The 20,433-nt window shown below is 39.9% G+C and overlaps 1 protein-coding gene across 3 annotated transcripts in view; it reads left to right on the forward strand.

Moving 5' to 3' along the window:
• Positions 1–20,433, forward strand: part of CEP85L (centrosomal protein 85L) — a 129,994-nt gene that overhangs the window by 29,676 nt on the left and 79,885 nt on the right. For all 3 annotated transcript variants that reach the window (XM_089530502.1, XM_089530503.1, XM_089530504.1), the window contains exon 3: positions 19,600–20,384. In XM_089530502.1, the coding sequence (XP_089386628.1) occupies positions 19,600–20,384 (785 nt within the window). The remainder of the gene's footprint in view (positions 1–19,599; positions 20,385–20,433) is intronic.

Raw genomic sequence — 20,433 nt, forward strand, 5'->3', positions numbered from 1 at the left:
GAGACATGATCATAATGGCGAGCGAGTGAAATAATGCGTGCAGCTGAATGCTGAACAGAAATTAATGGTTGGAGATGAGAGAGGGGAAGCCCTGCCAAGAGGAGGTTACAGTATTCTAGTCGTGAGACCACTAGGGCATGGACCAGTGTTTTTGCGGTAGAAGCTAAAAGATTTGGGCTGGTTACAGACCACCTGTTTGGGGCGGGCTACACCTGCCCCTTTCCCCGGGGTATTGGGGCCTCAGCGTTCAGAGCAGCAGCCGCTGAGGCCCCGATCCGCTGCTTTGCAGGCTGCGGGGAAGTGGCAAAAGGCCGCTTCCCGGCAGCCTGGAAAGGGGTGTCTTTGGGGCTTCAAGCCCCAAGGACACCCCACGGTGGCGGGGAGGAGGAGAAAGGGGCCGCTTGGCCCCTTTCTCCCTTGCTTCGCTGGGCGCAGCCGTCTGCAGGCTGCGCCCAGCGACGCAAAGCGGCGCCGCAAACCAAGAAGGAGCTCTGAAACGGAGCTCCTTCCTGCTCCACGCAAAGGGCGCACTAAGCGCCCTGGCGCGGAGCGACGACGTCACATCCGCCCCGCCCCGTATAGAGGCGGCACAGTCGTGACGTCGTCATGGCAGCCCCCATGTGGAAGGGGAGCCGCCATTTTGTACGGACTCAGTCTGTACTAGGGTTAAGGGGGTGCGGAAGCACCACACCTTCCTAACCCTAGTACGGACTGACTCCGTACTTTCATGGCGTCTGTAACCTGCCTTGGTTTCCATGACTGAATGGGGACTGAACCCTGTTGTCCTGAGTTGTAGTCCAGTGCTCAAATCACTACACCATGCTGGCGCCTTTAATCCCTCCATGACAGTAATTTGGTTGTTAGTGTTCCTTGTAACAACAAGGCAGTCAGGGTGCTTGCAGGCCCAAAGAGAAAAGGCATCAGGATCACACTACGAGTCTAAAGAAGGAAAGATCCTATAAAGAGTAGTAGTAACTATCAACCAACATAAGCTGAAGGAAATATACAACTGTCATGCCAAACTACTGAGTTTAAAAAACAAGAACAAATCAAATTGAAGAGACTGAATCTGAAATCTGAATATAAACGGAAACAAAAGAGCAGAGTGGAACAATTTTTTTCTGTTTCTTAAACACACACAGAAAGAGCCAAAACGTGAATGAGTGGTCTCATATTATCCTCCCAAACTTTGTCTGTCTGTCTCCCCCAAATTATGTTCTTGTTCTCTCTCTCTCTCTCTCTCTCTCTCTCTCTCTCTCTCTCTCTCTCTCTGTGTGTGTGTGTGTGTGTATATGCTAGAAAATATAATTTGGGGGAGATAGATAGCTGTATAGATATATTTATCTCATATACAGCTGGTCCTCCACATTTGCAGCATTGACTTTTGCAGATTTGATTATTTGCAGTTTTGATGAATATGTTCTCTCAAAGAATTTCGAAGTCCTCAGTGCTCCTCTGCCAGAGATTGCCCATAGAGTTGTGATGAAGAACCTAGACGTTTCTAGAAAAAAACACTTATCTGGGCATTTGTAGGTCCTCCAGCATGATTCTATCATCAACGTCTGGTATATTTTGGCCATAGAGTTGCCCTGGAGGACCTGGAGATTCCCAGAGAGATGTTCTCCTAGGTATAAAGAATAGTTTTTTTAATTTGCAGTTTTCCCACATTTGCAGGGGTCCCTCACCCTTAACCCCAGTGAATGTGGAGGGGCCACTGTGTGTGTATCCCCCAAACCCTCCCTCCCTCCCTCCCTCCCTCCCTCCCTCTCCAATAAAATCAACTAGAAAGCATACCACAGAAATGCTAAGAAAATTGCACCAATCAGTTCCTATGGTACATGTAAAAATACACATTTTCATATCACTCTCTAGCTTAAAGTAATATTCATGATTTAAGCTCAGAGATCCATACCAAGGCCTTAGTAGTTAAAAGACAAAACTGTTCTGACATCCCATAAAAGCCCTCAGAGTTTGTGCCTGAAATTAAGCTAAAACCATCTCAGAAGGATGTTCTTGGCAAGTGTCTCTGAAGTGTACTTATTTTAAAGTAAAGATGGACAAAATATAGCCTGCATGCAGCCCTTAGTGCCCCTCCAATTTATTTATTTATTTATTTATTTATTTAATTATTTAAAAAAAGACATAGAGTTTCACCATCAAACTCTGGTTTCAAATTCTAAAATGCATTGCATTGGGGATGAGTGGATTATGGTTTACTTCAGATAGGGGACAACTTTGTCCATTGCTCCCCTGTGGACATAATTGTGAATGGAGGACAGAAAATTCTTAAGAAATCATTAGGCTTAATGTGGCAGGCCTCACTGGAGACATCTCCAAGAGACCCCTGTCCTCCACTGCTCAACTCCTGCAAACTCATACTCATGATCTCTTTAATAGAGTCCATCCATCTAGCGTGCGGCCTTCCTCTTTCTGGTTCCCTCCACTTTTTCTAGCATTATTGGTTTTTCCAAAGAGTTGTGCCTTCTCATGATGTGGCCAAAATACAACAGCTTAAGTTTTGTCAGTTTGGCTTCCAGTGAGATTTCTGGCTGCATCTGCTCTAGGACCCATTTGTTTGGCCTTTTGGCTGTCCACGGGATCCTCAACACTTTTCTCCAGCATCACATCTCAAATGAATTGATTTTCTTCCTATCTTCTTTCACATCCATACACAGTACTAGGGAATGCAATGGCTTATACGATTCTAACTTTTCTGCTCAGTTGTATACAGTGGATCCTTGTTATACACTGGGGTTTGGTTCCAAGATCCCCTGTGTATAACAAAATCCGTGTATGCTCAAGTCGCATTAAGTATAATGACATAGCAAAATAGTGTCCCTAATAAAAAATGGAACATCAAGGTAAATTTATACTTTTTTGGAACATTTTCAAACCGTGTATGCTTAAATCCGTGTATAAGAAGGGCCGACTGTATCTTGATTTTTTAGGATCTTTTCTAGTTCTTTTATAGCTGCCCTCCCCATTCTTAATCTTCTTTTGATTTCCTGGCTTCAGTTCCCATTCCTATCAATGTTACCTTGATAGCAGCCTGACTACAATTCCCCAAATTCCCTGTATTTTTAGGAAGATCTGAGGAGACGATTTTATAGCTAGTAGTATATTAATATTTTATTTGATAAAATACAGATTGAGAAGTTCTACTTGTATCTAAAATAGTTGTTATGGTTGAGCATATCACACTCAACTTCCTGAGAGCATTCAGCTGAGAACCAGCATGGTGTAGTGGTTGGAAAGTTGGCCTAGGACTCCAAGAAACCAGATTTCTTCTTTGTGCTGCCTGGCCATTGAAACCAGCTGGTTGACTTTTGACAAGTCACATTTTTTCAGCCTCAGGAAAGCAATGGCAACCCCCTGCCAAACAAAAGAAAACCCAGTGCTAGGTTTTCCATGTGTGTGTGTGCGCGCACACACGTGCACATGTGCTTTCAAGTTGTCTGTTTACTTATAACAACACCATGAATGGGTTATTTGCACAGCAGTGTATCATTTGGAACTTTCTAGAGATGCTATGCAAGCATTTTTAGTGGTACCTCCTCCTACTCTGCGTGCACCTAATTGATACACTTCCCACCTAATGCCTCAGTTCCTTTTTTGTTTGCCATAACAGCAATGTGGTAGGGACCTGTCAGCATTTATTTGAGTAACTTGTGCTCAGATTTTTTTTTTGTCTTGGTAAAGTATGGTTTATTCAGTTTTTTGACTTTGAATTTTGACAAACTGTTTTGCCTCACAGACTTTGGATTTGGTTGATTTGGACTCATGCCCTCAGCAAGCATTTTTAAAAAGTATATTAAGTGTGCTGGGAAGATTCCTGAGAAGAATGCCACCTTTGCTTGGGAAGCGAATAATGTGTAGTCCTGCCAGCACTGCCAAGCTTGCATACCATAGGCCCAGAGAAATAGAAAGGCACCGTTAAAGGCTCTACTCTGGGAGAATGCCTTGACTGCACCTACACAAGAATTCCACACAGAGAAAATGCATCTCCACATGGCTTTGGCAAGCATGTCAAAGTTTCACCCTCCCTTGCCTCCCCAGGGTTTCTCGGTTTTGGCATCTTCTACTTCATCAGTCAGAGTGGCCTTAAAATGGTCTCTAGCAGTAAGCAGCTACACCATTGAAACACAAATTAGGTATAGAGAGACCAGTTTCAGAGCTGGTGGCGGAAAGACCAGCAACAGAGAGTCATTCTCTTGAAGCCAAAATGTTGACTTAGGGCCCGAACAGACAGGCCAAAATAAAATTGCTTCAGGTCACTTTGGAGGTATGCTGTTTAAATGACGCACACATCTTAAGAGGCCAGAAGCTGCGCTAAAGCTACCCCTCTGGTCCTTAGGATTGGAGCATGACTTTGGCGTGGTTCCTGGCTTCTTGGGACACATGCATCATTTAAACAGCATACCTCCAAAGTGACCCGAAGCAGCTTTATTTTGGCCTGTCTGTTCGGGCCCTTGCTACCTTGAACAGCCTCTCATGGCAAAAGTAGAATTGACCTTTTCTGTTTTTTATTTTATATTTGCTAAAACACGGTATGTGGGTGGAGTACCTTATTTTAGACAAGAATTCTGCCCTCTGGAGTTATGATCCTTCTGCTTTTCTGATGGTTGTAATTGCTGATTCTTGGGCTGTCAAAACAGCATTAGGGCTACTGGCAGCTTCTGGACCTAAAGCCCTGCTTTAGATCCTGTTTTTATAAAGCCAAATGTCATTGGTTTATTGACTAAATATTTATTTGTCACTACAGTGGTCACTACAACAGATTAGCTCAGTGATAGAGTAGTTGATGTAATTGAAGGTTTAAAATTACAGTAGCTTCATGCATTCTAACACAGCAAGATTGATTTCACAGTTCAGCAGAGTTGGTTGCCCCACCTGTAGAAAGTACCTCTAATCCTTTGGATAATCAGCGCTTACACTTAATGAGGATGACTGTAGATTTACCTTGCTTAGAATGTGTCTTTTTTTGGCGATGTTAACTTCACAGTAAATTCATTAGGCATTCAGTGTTGCACACTAAACCTTTATAGAACTGATCTCAAGTAAACAAATATGTGACCCAGTTTCTTTCAGAGTATTGAAAGCAATGCCACTTAAGCAACTAAAACAGAAATAGCAAGTATTTGCAATAATTTTTTTATTTGGTGTGCACAGAGTAGAACATCACTGGTACATTTTATCATTTGTGAATTTCACAGTGTATTCCTAACAGTTCAGTTATACTTCAAGTAGTATTACTAGGGATCGAAGAGTGTGTGTTCTTTATTCATCTCCTCTGTCAAGATAGGCCTTCTTGACATTCAAGAAACCCTGTTGGGTAGAATAAGAGGGCATGTAAGATTCATCACACTTATGAAGTCTTCATTTGTACAAAATGCGCGCGCGCGCGCACACACACACACACACACACACACACTGCACAGAAAGCATGTTTCCTTTGCAGGCAACAGCATATTTTGTGCAGAATACACTGTTTTCTCCATGGGAAACATGTTTCCTGTGTAGGAAATGTATATTATGCCCCAAAGTCTACATTTATTTCTAAATTCTAAGAGCACAAATGGTGTTTAAAGACTGTACAAAAACTTTATATTCTTTTTGCAGCAGGGAAAATAGTGAGGAAATTGTTTATTGCTTGTTTTGACAACAAACAGTGTGAAAAGTTACATTCCTACTATGTACCTTTGAAGGCTGTCTCCACAACAAAGTGCTAAACCAAATGTACTCTGTTGCAAGAGGTCAGACGAGGCAAAGAGAACTGATCCCTACATACTACGCAAAGGATGAAGTGTTAGTCAGGGGGATAATGTTTTTTTCTCATCTGTTCCTGGTTTCCCAGTTCCTTGTGTTCTGACAGTCAATCAAGACCAGTATCCTACCTAAAGAATGTTGAAAGCTAGGCTAGAGAAAGCCAGCAGAAACACACACTCAGAAATAATTCTGTCTCTTATAAAATTCATGCAGCTAACCTTTTCCATGAGGGAAGAAACCCTGCATTTTTCTTACCCATTTGTATGGATTACATGAGTTTATGACTCTGTGTAGAAGGGGTTTATGAATTAAATATAAAGCAGTGTGTTTTTATAAGGCTCATTTGTATTATTTATAAAGGTTTGATTCAGTTGGTGTTCTGCTTTTGCTTCTGGATAGTAAATCCATAATTTGAGTGTGCCATTGAATTGCCTAAGGCTAATTGTTCACATAGGCAAAATGCATCAGGCTATATATGAAATTCAGTGCTCCTTCCCCCATCTTCCATTCAGTAGCCTCTTCTATCAGCATTGTCTATATGACTTTTGCCATATGCTTATGGTCTACTGGGCTCTTAATCCTAAGGCCTTTAGAAATGGCTGCAATAAATAAAGAAATTCTATTTTTTACCTGTGGTGCATGAAGGCCTTTGGCTTACTTAATCAAACTTCATTGGTTTTTGACCTGGAAACCTTTAGTTGTATGTGTATCTTTATGTGTCTTGAGTTGCTTTGGGAATGGCAAGAAATATTTTTTTAAAAAACTTGCATTGCATGCACCAGTGAAACAAAACTTTTCTTACATGAAATCATGTAATCAAGAGGAGCAGTGTAGCCTAACTTAAAGTTTGGAATTGCGTCTTTAGATATTTCATTAAAGTGTTGTTTTTGACAGATCCTTGATATTCAACATAAAACAAAATACATAACTTTATTGTTCTTTGCCTCACAATTTTAAAGGGACGTTATCAGTGGCCACATTTCCTGGAATATTTTTACTGGTTCTCACTGGGTTTAAAAAATGTTTCCCCATCCAAATCCACACGCACCTACCATGCTATACATAAAGCACCAGAATTCTAGATTCCAGTAATGTTCTTCACTTAGCATTCTAATAAAATTTGAGTTGAAATTGGATTAACATACCTGTGTAACAGGATTGGCAAAACATGCAATGGCTTGTTTTCTTGTCCTTTGCAGCAAAACTTATAAATGGTCAGCACTTTCAGTTTGTAATGTTAATTACATTTTGAAAAAAATGAAGGTTTCAGCATTTTATAAAGATTCTTACAGCCTGATTCTCTCTGCACTTTTCACCACTTTTTTGTGGAACTTTTTACTGATTTTAGTAACATTAGTAGTGTTCATACTATTCATTGGCTTACATGAACACATAAGAGTAGATTTGCCTTTTTGTGCACACCAAATGGGCTTTGATATGGTTTGCTTCAGCAGTGACTTCCTTCTTACCATTCTTGCATAAAGTCCACCTTTATGGAGTATGATTGTTGTTCCATGGTCAATTTTTTCCATTTCAGCTTGGGATCTCTTCAGCTCTTTCAGAGTTATCTTTAGCTTCTTGGTTGCTTTTCTACTATTGTTCTCTTTATGTAGTCACTGAGTTTTGGTGAATGGCTTTCTCCAGGCAGATTCATAGTTCAACATCCGTTGTAATAATTATAGTGTTTAAGGGTATATTCATAGTTCAGGATTATTAATTTTTTTAAAAAAGAACCATGTTGGGGTTTCTGCACATCTTTAGCTCAGGCTTGTTTTGATAGCCCCTTTCTTTTCATTATATTGTTTGATTGCATGTATTTTTCCAGAAGTAGCTGTATTAATTCTGAGATCATACAACACTGGAAATTGTACACAGGTTGATTCCTTTCAACTACTCAAGCAGGCAGTGGGTTGCAGTATTGCTTATTCATTCCACAACAAAGGGGATGGATATTTTAGCAAACAACAAGTTCTGATATGTTTTGTTTATTTAATGTTTATGCCAGAATAAAGCTATTTTGCACTTTCACAGTCTTGAGTTTCTATCTCATCTACCTCAAGTGGTAACAATTCCAATTAAATTTATTCCATTTCAGGTTGTAACACAATGAGATATTGAAATGTCAAAGGTGTGTGTATGTGTGAATGCTTCTGCAAAGCACTGTAAATATTTGTATTTATCTCCCCATGTGTGCAATCATGATTTTTCAGAAATTGCCAACAAATAGTGCTGTAGGTTTAGTGAAGTTAATATGATGCATTAGAGATGCTAGGCACTGTCTTCTTCTCATTGTCCTCCTTTCAGGTTTTTAAAACCCAAGCTCTTTTAGTCCTGATTATCCAATTTGGAAATTTTGATAAATTCTTCAAATGAAAATTAATTGCTCACCCATTTGCATTGGCCAAATTTAGCAGTACAGCTATTTCCAGCGTGTAGAGAGCTGTGCTATTTCTGGGTCTTGTAGCACCCTTTCAGACTAACTCTGTGAAAGAAGTTGGACATAGGTTTTTGCAGACAAGTAGACCAAGTCTATTGAAAGGTTATACTGCAACTTTTTATGGAGTAAGTCTCAAAGGCACTACAATATCCCTTTGCATACTGATATCCCAGACTAAAATGGCTATATCTCTCTGTTATATCTGGACACCATGTATTTGTTGAAGAGTCTCTCAGAAAAAAAGAGGCAGCAACCCTAATTCAGTACTAACATGGTCAAATAATACCCAAAGATTCAAGCACAGGCTTTCAACAGTTAAGTGTTTAGAGCCCGGGGCCTATATGGACAAATTTTGTTACTTCCACTTTTTTTTTTTGAGGTAAAACTCAATTTCTTTTTATTCCCAATAAAAAGAAATATAATAATTTTGGAATCCCTTCCCCATTTAACCTTATCCAGTACAACAGCTCTATAATCAGTCATGTTAGGCTAAATATGGGATTGGAAGTTCTAGTTATTCTAAGGAGACAAACATTGACAAACCCATTCGCTCATATAAATAGGCTAATAAAAACACTGTTAGCCTTCTCACAGACTCACATCCATCCTTTAGTGAAATAATTGTACTGAATCAGATTTTTTCTAACTTGAAATGGAAGTGATAGGTAGTGCAGAGTGAGTGAAGTTGAGGGTACTACAGTTATACCTGAACAAATGAAACAGTTGATATAATATATATCAGGTACAGTTCTCTTCAGGTATGTGACCTTTTAAAATAGTGTTCTGTCCATCTTGCTTCCTCTGCTTCTCGCCTTTCTCAGGAACTGATGCTTTATTGAAATACAGGGCATTCCTAAAGGGTTTACTTGGCAAGGATGGTTGTGCCTGGCCTTCATTGTATCCTGTATAGTGTTAAGCAGTGCTTGGGTGGTTAAGAATAATGTTGCTGTTTCACAGTAGTTTGCATTACAAATGTCTACTTGGGTGGAATGGAAAAAATTAAAGTGTGGAAGGTAAATGATCTCATTGTCTAGGAAGAAGAAATGCAGAAATGCATATAAAAGTCATGCAACAGAGGGTAGAAACTTGTGGAAGAATAAACTGTTAAACATCCTGTGGAGTGTTTCTTTCTTGCATTTAGTTTTACTACCAACACTTTAATTACATGAACTTGCTCTATACAAGGGTATATAAATAGTACAGTACTATTTATACTAATTTAGCACTGAACTTTATAACACTGAAGTAGTCAAGTCTATTACTACAAGTCTCAAACTTCAAGTCCTTGTAAAATACAGTAGTTTCAGATCAAGTCTCAAGTTGAGTCTCAAGTCAATGCGGTTGAGGTCTGCTCAGCAACCTGTCCCTGCTGCACATCGGAGGAGCCTTCTACAACTTTTCAAAAAAGCTTCTCAGAGGTTTTAGAAGGATCCTTCTGCCTCAAGCCCATTGATTAATGCATTTGCATTGCTTCTCTGAGAAATGTGCCCTACGCTTTATGATTGAGGCAGGGTTGAGGTCTACTCAGCAGCCTGTTCCCACTTCACATCAGAGGAGCCTTCTAAAGCTTTCCCTAGGAACAGCAGGGAAGACCCCTATAGCATGAGGTGTGTTCCTCAGAGGGGAATAGCAAATGCATTATGCACTGGGCTTGGGGCAGGGGTTTATAGGAATTGGGGGCCTTCTTATATGGCAAACAAAGTACTGCTTCCAGCATGTGGCCAGTAGGCATAAACAGTGAGATGGAATCAGTATTCAAAGGAGGAAAACTGTTTTCCGTTCCATAATATTTCCAGATGACATTAGGCCAGCAATTTGGTTGCTAAAATACAAAAGTTGTGAATCGATTTAAGTCTGTGTGCATTTATTGTGGAGTTGTGTTATTCAAGCAACTTAAGTACAACTTGAATCTGAGTCAACTGACTTGAGTCTACATCACTGGTTTATAGACAATCAATTTTTTTATCCAGAGCAGATGACTACACCTTCATGTGTTATGTATAGTTTCTCATGCAATTGCAGCAGTGAATTTCCAAAACAGCTAACAGAAAGATTATTTATAATTTGAAGTGAAGTTATGCACAAAACCCAGTCATATTCATGGCTAGAATCCTAAGCCTACAAAGATGATTCCTGAAAGTTGGGGGATCCTTCTATATGGGATGAGCTGTAGAACTGAAAGGGAAGGGGGCAAATTGCAGAAATATGGGCAGGTCCATCCATAGAAGGTACCTCTCTTCTTGATTGGTTTTGTTTGCAGTTCCTTCCATCTCTAGCTCCACAGCTTACTCCATTCAGGGGATACTTTTTAACAGGATGTGATGAAATACAAAAGATAGGAAATTCACCTCTCATCCCCATTCACTGACTCTTTTAAGGGTCCAACTCTGTGCTATTGGGACTCTTTTTAAAACGTTTAATGATTAAAAAGAGATTTGTCTGACCATTTAATTTCTTGGATATGTTTTTAAACAAACAAACAAACAGCTTCATTTATATACCGCTTCATACTGAACTAACAGTGTCTAAATGGTTTACAACTGTAATCTAATTGCCCCCAACAATCTGGGTACTCATTTTAGTGACCTCCTCGGAAGGATGCAAGCCTGAGTTGAGCTTGAGCCCTTTCGCTGGTATTGAACTTGCAACCTTATGGTTTGTGAGTGGGTTGTTGCATTACAGGCATTTAACCAGTGTGCCACCAGGGCTCCTAATGCTTAGCCTCATATGGGTGTTAAATTTTTATAAGGAAAATCCAGTAGAAAGGTAAAATATTATTATGGGGTATAAAATCAATATGTGCAAATATTATATTTGAGATTTCAACATGCTTTGCAAAAAGCATCTCAAAAATATTCTAATAATCCTAAAAAGTCTTAGGTATGGGTAGATTTAATCTCTGATCAGTTAGTTAGACAACAACACAGTGTCAAAACCTCTGTCTTTTTCAATATGTCCTTCACAAAGTCAGGCTCAGTTATGCTTCTTTACAGTTTCCTGCAACAACTTTCCTCTTGTAACAGAAAAAGAAAGGTACTCTTTGATGCTTCTTTACTCGTGTTTCTCTATGATACCGTTGCCATGTTCAGATATTGGTGCAAAATATGTTTCACAGTTACATGCATAAACTGTGGTAAGACTCAGATCACATGCTAATGCTCTACTTTCTCTCCCCTTTTCATGTGAGGGAGGACATCTGAAACCTTGGGCCACAGTATGTAACAAATCTGCAGTTTGTTTTCATGCAGGAAGCTGGTTTGGACAAATCAGTGTATGAGACCATAGTTTGATACATAGGTTTGTTAACTGATCATAATTAGGACAAATCTCAGTTTCCTGTATTTTAATGAGTAAGAAATTGTTATAAACTCACATGGTGGGTAAATGCTAAATGCTATGCTAAGGTTGAAGTAGAGTTGTAAATTCAGAATGTGCCATGTTTAATGGAAACGACAAACTACCGGTAATTTATTATTCTGTCTGAATCAGAATGCCTTAGCATCCTTCTTCATACCATTTTAGGGGCTTCTTTCTCTACGATACAAATCTTACTTCTTTTTGCTTTCATAAATTCTGCATGAATATGTGAAGGTGAATAGAAAAATCTGAGTTGCTACAGATGTTGCCTTCATTGTCTTAATCCATCAAGATTACATCACTGCATTTTTCCATCCAGTGGACAGAAATATACATAATACATGTATCTTGGAGGTTCCTGCAGATTCACATTGTAAACAGTTTTGTAGCCTGAAATTTACCTTAGTGGCAAAACAGTATTCTTATGGGAAAGGAGAAGAAACAGCATCAGGAGTATAGTGCAAAGGTAAATAATGGCTTCAAGGAGTGGCAGAGGTACTATAGCAGAGGAAAGAGCAAATAAAATTAAATGTAGTTATAAATAAAGCCTTCATGTGTGATCAGCTTTGACTTTCAGCTCAGATTGACTAAACCTCTCCATAAGTTTATATTATTTTTTAAAGAGTTACCTAAAATAGAAGATGTAGTAAGGGAGCAAAACCAAGGGTAAAATAATGAATTTTAACAACTTGCCAAGATGAGCACCACATTGCTGAGCCAGCAAGAAAATCCACAGCATGACCTATAGAAAAACAGAAGGTCAATGAAGAGCAGAGTGAGAGGATGTTTGAAAAGCAGTTAGTAAGGTAGTGGCAGATGACACTTGTTATAGATTTTAGACTGATGAAAAATGGCTAAAATAAGTCAGTCTTATATTCTGGAAGCTATGGCCCGGTACATACTGGCCCTTTAAGATGCCCTCATCATGGGCTAGGGTTGCCTTGGGGCAGTGCTTCCACACACCCCTCAATCCTAGCATGTGACAAGGGCGTCAAAATGGCGGCACCCTGTACACAGGGTTCCGCCATTGCTACGCAAGCGCCGCATGGCACCCACATGGCACTGCACGGCACTTGCGTAACGAGTGTGCCAGTGTTGCACTGTGGCGCACTCATTATGCCACCACTGCAAGGTAGAAAGAACATGCTTTTTTCAGGTTCTTTTTCTGCCAGCGGGAAGCCTTGCCATTTGGCAGCTGAGGCTTCCCTCCGGTGGAAAACCAGGCGCCGGCAGGCCACCCCTTTTGGCTGGTCTGTAGCCCGCCTAAAAGGCTTTAAATGTTCTTTCTGCTTGATGATTAGTCAGCTGTTCTCATGCAACTGCTTGTTATTTCTTTCAAGTAGGGTTAGCATCCCAACTCTTATAATGATATAATATAATGTTGCCATGACATTGTATTGTGTAGTTTAATGGAATTCTTACAAAACATATGGCAAACACTCACAACCTAAGATTTTCTTTTCTGTGTAAGATTTATAGCTCATATGGTTGTGGGGTAAGTGGGGAGAGGAGGGAAAACTGCCAGAGGTAGTTGAGTGTCAAAATACGAAGAGAGCAAAGGTGCGTTACAGTATCATAAGCATTTGGAATGGATTATTACAAAATTTGCAACTGGACGCTTGCAGCTTTGATGTTCAGTAAAATTCTGCTTTACTTTTACTAATTTCATCCTCAGTATTTCTGATTAGGCTAATCATTTCTTTAACTGTAGTTGAAATTTCAAGGAAGGTAAAAGAAAATATAGTAAAAGATGTCAGTTTTATTATACCTGTGATACTGAGTTATATTTTAACCAACATTTTATTGAATTTGTCTTCATTCTGCTTTTGAGCCTTTATTACACAACATTTGCATTGTATAGCTCCCCCCTCCCCCCCATACTTTCTTCCTGATTTAGATTAGGCTCAGATAGATTAAATAAAGTAATATAAATCCTCTCAGTCTTTGTAAGATTTGCCCAATGTTTTAGACACAACTCATGGGATGTGTCTGTTTCTGTTCATATAAGCAATGGGCTGTTGGTCGTTGCTATAAGATTCTCATGTAACAAACATATTTCTAATTTTCCCAGCATGCATATTCAGTTCCCATTTTGAAAATACTTTTGTCTCAAGACAATTTTCCCCAGCCAAGCAAAGGTGATCTACATCTGGTTTGTTTGTGAACTTTCTGTGTGCATACTTTTGCATTTGTGCAAAAGGTTGTGGCACTGACAGAAGTGTATTGTATATCTCAATGTGCTGCTTTGTGACCATTTGCCATTCAGTTTTGATCAAGTGGAAAGCAAGGAGCTGATAATAGGCACATAGCTTGCCTCTAGACTCCCACTTGCTAAACCAACAACCACTGTTATGGCGTGGAGGAGCATACAACTCTCTGCAGTAAACCTAATAAAAGAGGCTGGAAAGCCTGTCTTCACACCCTGGCTGAGCCATGTAGAATTGTAAATCACACTGTAAGCCAAATCATTTGGGTTGTAAAACTGGAGCATTTCAGGATTGCTGCTAGAAGGACTTTAGAAAACCTACAGCTACAATAATTTTGATCTCACTTGATTGTTGCTGGATAGTTTTTTCAGGTTTTCAGAATGTCCATCATTGCTTTAATTTGCTACTTTTGTGATCTCTTTTCCATGATTACAATGCATTTCATTGTACTTTTACAGGATGGAACTGTAGCTAGTGGCTCAGAGGCTTTCAAAGGGATGTTATATAAATTCATGGTAGTTAGGTGCCTGTCTTGTCATAACACTGAATTTTCCCAGGCTGGGGCCATAACGGTCCATACAATGGAAACTGTGTCTACATTGCTTTCTCTTTTCTACTCTTAAATTTGCTATGATGAGACACTGGGTTTTTCCAACTGTGGGAATTCAATGGTGCTGCGGTATCAGTATGCATAACAGCCTTCTGTTCTGATATTAAAGCCAGGTGAGACCAAGAAACTAGCTCTGTTTTGTGATCAAGAACATCTGGTAGATTTTTAAGGCATCATTGTTCACTTTTGCTGCTAGCCATAGGCTCCAGGGAGTGATGGTGAGAAAGAGAAGACAGTTGCTCTCTCCATATTTACATGGCGTGGGTTGGTGGCCCCATCATTTTACATTTCTTCGCATAATGCCACTTACGTGACATTCTTCCTTGATACCTGATTGTTTGCATCTATCCAACTTGATTGAAAATAACCTCTCTGCTTTGTTGTAAGTTGTTGCATTAAATAACTTAAAAACAGGAATGAGGAAATCTAAATTTATCCCTTCCCTTGAAATTTTGTGACAAGAATAGTCTTCTTGAAGCAAAGTAGAACCCTGCAACCAAATATTAGTTTGAATGTTGGCAAACAGCTCCTTGAATAGAAATGGGTTCACTGTCTTGCTATGTTTGGAGTTCAATTAGGGGAAAATCAGCCAAGTGTGCACTTACCCATTATTTTCCCAAGGGTATTCATTTAATTGTGGCTGAATAGATGGCAGCACTAGTAACTAAACTTACAAACAATGCATGTAACATATCTGAATGTGTATCTGTTCCAGCAGACATGATATGGTGCCCCTGTGCCATGCATTAGAGGCGCCAGCTGCTAACTTTAATTGATTGATCAGTGTGATTAATCAACTAAAACTTTTAATTAAAGGTTAACATTCTCTCTTTTACCCTGCCTATTTGGCAAACTGTTGCTCAGTAAAGACTTCAGGATGGGGGTTCTGACTCTAACTGAAGAGGAACTTTGAACTATATCCTTTTCTTTTGGTTTGTATCCAATGCTACTGGAAGGATTTGGCACACAAAAACTGTTGTGGCTGTCCCTCTAACAAGACTTAATTACAGAAATCTGAAGATTTGAGTGTTTAACTGCTGTCCGTGCCAGTACATCTTTTACTACTTACTTTTGCTAAGCAATTTTACTCACACCTAAGTCTCAGTGAATTCAGTGAAGTTAATTGTCACATATTGTACAAACTTACCTTGAATTCAGTGAGACATAGTTGTTTGTAAACATGTTGAAGACTGCACTGGTAAACTTCCATCTTCCATAGCACAGTTGTGTACACAGTGCTCTCTCCAGATCTTGCTAGACTGAAATTCCCAGCATTCCTCACCATTGGTTATGCTGGCTAGATTTGATGGAAGTTGATTGTTAAAAACAACCGGAGCATAGTACTTTGCCCAATTCTGGTTTTGAATGTGGGTTCCAGTAGGTTACTCTAATTTATCATGTTTGATCTGCTTGTGGCCAGTGAAAAGGGAAATATTAAATACTGGCTAAGATTCTGTATCTTGACTGAGATGTAAATCTGCACTCATGTATTTATATGGCATTTGTGCTACAACACCCTTCTGTTGAATACAGATATACCTTAACAAAATAGATGTATTCCTAGGCATTACTTCTTTAACAGAAACTTTGATACCAGAGCGAGAAATAACATGGAAAGAATAGGGATAAGTTCCTACACCACAAAAAAGAAGACATTTTCAACATGTTTCAGGATACTTTCTGTTCAAAAGTAACAATCGCCATGTGTAAAATGAAACAAACAAATCAGATGAACCTTGCATAAAAACCATTTTTAACCTTCTAAAAACCAATTGAAGTCTTCTTCTAAACTGCAGGAATGACTCTTTTAACTGCAACTCCACTTTGGTGGTTAAAATGTATAGAGCTATGATATTTTTAAACAGGTTGGGGATAGTTGCTGAGGCAGCCTTATCTGCCCTCCTCTTTTATCTTTGTTTTGCCACTCCCACGTGCTCAATAAAGGACTCTGTGTAGTTCTATTTGCCTTGTCTGTTGGATGGAGGTACAAATATATACGGCAGGTTAGCCAGAGTAGAATCCTGCTTTTTCCCAGCTTAAGCATTGTTGATTGCTTTTTTTAAAAAATTTCATTTCTTTACAAACACCAAACCATCATACACATGACAACATTACACCATAAAGGAACATTTGACATTTAACACAAAAACAGCAATTCCCTCTACCCCTGACATAACTAAAATTACATATAACATACATATCACTTCCGACTGATCAGATCTCTACCTTAAATGTTATCATAATGTTGTTTAATCTTATTCTGTTTTCGAATGTATGCCTTTACACAGTTAATGTAATTTCTATTTTTGTCCATGTAACAAGAAAAAAAATATTATAGTTGATTGCATTGTTTACTGTGGACACACTGCTGCAACCCAACACCAAAAGGTCTGTGTTTCTCCAGCCCTACTTCATCCTCAGTGCCAATGTTGCAAACAAACAAACAAGAAAACTTCAACTAGACAGAGGATGAGAAGGAATTTTTTTTCAGAGGCTTTGGCCCCATACAGACAGGCCAAAATAAAGCTGCTTCGTGTCACTTTGGAGGTATGCTGTTTAAATGATGCATGCATACTAAGAGTCCGGAAGCTGCACCAAAGCTGCACTCCTGTCCTTCGGACTGGATCATGGCTTTGGCATGGCTTCCGGACTCTTAGTACGCATGCATCATTTAAACAGCATACCTCCAAAGTAACCCGAAGCAGCTTTATTTTGGCCTGTCTGTATGGGGCTTTTGTTAACCAAGGTGTGCCTGCACTGATATTGTATAGCTGACTGTGTATCAGCCGGCCTGCCTGCTTACAGAGTGTTTCTGCAGTCCTAGTGAATAAAGTGGTATGTTGGAAGCACTGATGATTACAGTGCGAGCTTGGTATCTGCAGACTTGCCACCTGCAGATCTGAGCATCCATGGATGGCAAGCCTTCATTGTCCCCAATAGTGGTGTGTGCATGTGGCCATGCTGCCAGCAAGACTTGATCTAAAGTCCCATTATCCCTAATGGCAGCATGGTTGTGTGCATGTGCTGCCATTAGGGACAACGCAGGCTTGAGCTGTGGATTTTGGTATCCGTGAGAGGGTCCGGAATGGATTCCCCACAAATACCAAGGTCCCACTGTAGTTACATACCATCCAAGCCATTCCAGCTGGCTGGAATCCTGTTGAATAATGCCAACCAAAGTAGACCTATTGAATCAGTTGTTGAATGATGATGGGTCAGCATATAGATGAACAGAGATGATTCAATGGTTCTACTCTAGTCACGACTAACAATGGGATTTAGGCATCTGAAATGGTTTCCCTTCTGGAATTCTGCTTATGCAACCATGAACTATCCCCTCCTCTTAGTATCCTCAAAATGACCCACCAATTTCATTTTGTAATATGTATGTATTTTTAAATATGATCATTCAATTAGCTAAACTGGACACTGTTAACTTCTTAAGTGTTTTGACTGTGTTAGGTAACAGAGTTAATGGTGAAATCTCACTGAAGGCATAGTATGCTTTTGCAGCTCACATGCCATCTTGTCTCTGGAACCCTTTGCTTGATGTCCTGTGCATCATAATGGTAAGCAGCTGGGCATGATTACATAGCTTTTAATGTGATTTGTCTGAATTCTGTGGAGCATTACAGTTCTGGAGAAAGCAGCAAGACATGAAAGAAAGTTTGAGACTGTTTGTTCTTAAAAAGCTAGAAATGTAACTCCAGGAGATCATGAAGGTTAGAGTAAAATGGTAAGACTTTTACCTCCCCCTCCCTTCAATGCAGGAGCAATGTGAACAGCTAGGGAGAAGGTTGAGGCATGTGCCATAGTAAAGGCCAGGATTAGCTGCTTATTTTTGCTTGTTTGTTGGCTCCAATGCAAAGCAGCAGTTGCTGGGAAAAGGGGAGCTGCCACTCAAATTCGCATAACCTCTACCTCACCTTTGTTAATTTTAACTTGCTTGTCTGTCTAGGAACATTGGTACATTGGGATTTTCTGTCAGCCTACTGATATTTCAGATTCAGGATGGAGCCAGAGTGGGAGAGCCAAGTTAGTAATCCTATCTTTGCTATATATTGCATAGTTTCCCTGGTACAAAGGTTTCGATCTTAACTTCTGTTTGATGAAAGCAAGCCCTGTTCCCAGTTCAGCTCTCTACATACCATAAAAGTCTTTTCAGAGACTTCTTCAGATAGTGTGGGGAAAGTTCTCAGATAGCATGGCATGTGTTGGGGGAAAGGTGGGGCAGGGCTGCAGTATTAACGTGAGGATAAAACATGGTGATCTAGTAACAGTGTCTTCCTCTTATACAACTACGGTTCATGATCCAAGCCATTGCTTGCTATTGTGATGGTAAGCTACACCAGTTCTGGGGCCATTTCCCTGCCCTGAAATGTCCCAGAGGCTGCACAGACTATCAGAAATGGGGCGGGGGGACAAAAACCATGTCTCCAAACCTCTCCAGATGTTTAGAATTTTACTTTTAAATTGGTTTTCGTTTCTCTTTTTCTTTGAATAATACACAGAGGAGAGGGGTCCTGCAATGTATTTTAATAGTGAATTGCTTTTGTAGGCTTCTAGGAGAGGCAGTTCACCTCTCCCAGTTATGGGAGCAGAAAAATGGATTTGGGGGAGTCTGGAGTGGCTGAGAGCCCCTCAAACAGCCTTTAGTCGCTGTCTGTGGCACCAGGGCCTAACTTTTCCTAATGCTGTCTGAATATCTCCTATGATTGAAAGAATGTAGTTTGCTGGTGCATATTCTAACTAGGAAAGACATGAGCATGTATCCATCTAATCAGTGGCATCGTGCAGCTTTCAACTGTCAATGAAACAAAAATCTCAGCAATCATGTAATGCCCAGTTATGCACATGTAGGCAGAGGAAAACAGTATATAAACATCTGTACAGTTTAACATATGTAAATATTATTTAAATTTATTCAAGAACTGCATGGTCTGAAGCGTGAAGAAAAAACCAAAAAAAATTACTGCTCTGTTAGGAAAAGAAAGAGAAAGTTTGAAACGTACTAGTTGACAGCAGTTGCTTGCCTTGTATGCGAGTCATTAAAAGGGTACAATTAAATTAGCAAATGTCTGAAAAACAAAAATTCTCTAGGTATAGATAATTTCAGTTTTGAGCTCTGCCTGTACATTATCTTTTAATTATTGTAGCCAGTAATATTGGCCTGCTTTTGTTAGCACAGTCTTCACTCACACAGTGAAAATCTTTTTCCTCAGATCATTCCACCTCAAGTGGTACTTCCTCGTTTAAGCCCAGCCGCTCACTGGTCTCAATCCCCACTGCCCATGTGATGCCGTCTAATGCCAGCTCGTCGCTTTCCAAACACCGGGAACTTCTCAAGTCTGACTGTTCAAAATGGAGCACAAGTCTTTTGAAGTCCGCTGGAAGTAGGCATCAGGGCGTATTGGACAGTTCTCTTGACATGAAGGACTTGAGGCCTGTAAGGAAATGGTCATCTTTGTCTAAGCTCAGCACACCTGTGAGCTGTAGCCAGGATGGAGTTGTTTACTCAACGGAGTGTAGGGCCAACATGGAAAAAACAGGAAGAGACAAGAGTCTGTCACCACCACGAAGAGAAAACGGGACAAGCTGCTTGCACAATAGTATGGAAGTATTCAAAATTGAGGACAGAGAAACAGGGAAGAAAAGAAATTCTGCCCTGGACTGCAAATACAAATTTGAAAGTTGCAGCAAAGAAGACTTGGGGGTTTCTGATCCCTCAAACAGGAGACATGCCTTAGACATGACCTATAGTGCCTTACCTGAAAGCAAACCTGCTACATCAAACTGTGAGGTTTTTCATCAAGGATATATAACTTTGGGGCCACAGGTTATGAGCAGGATTCCCGTTCAGTCCTCTGAAAGGACTCAGCGGTGGCTAACAGAACAATATCATACAAACCCTCCAGAGGCTAGGCCTTCTGAAGAGTCATACAATTTATCTCCCTGGCAATTACACCAGCTTGAAGAACTTAGAATCGGAAATGAGCATCCTGTGCAGGTAAGAATTTAAATTTATCATTTGCTGCCATCAAGTGGATAGAAAAAAA

The sequence above is a fragment of the Sceloporus occidentalis genome, unplaced genomic scaffold, assembly GCF_023333645.1.
Source record: "Sceloporus occidentalis isolate IW3139 unplaced genomic scaffold, rSceOcc1.0.p SCAF_6, whole genome shotgun sequence".
NCBI classification, from domain to species: Eukaryota; Metazoa; Chordata; class Lepidosauria; order Squamata; family Phrynosomatidae; genus Sceloporus; species Sceloporus occidentalis.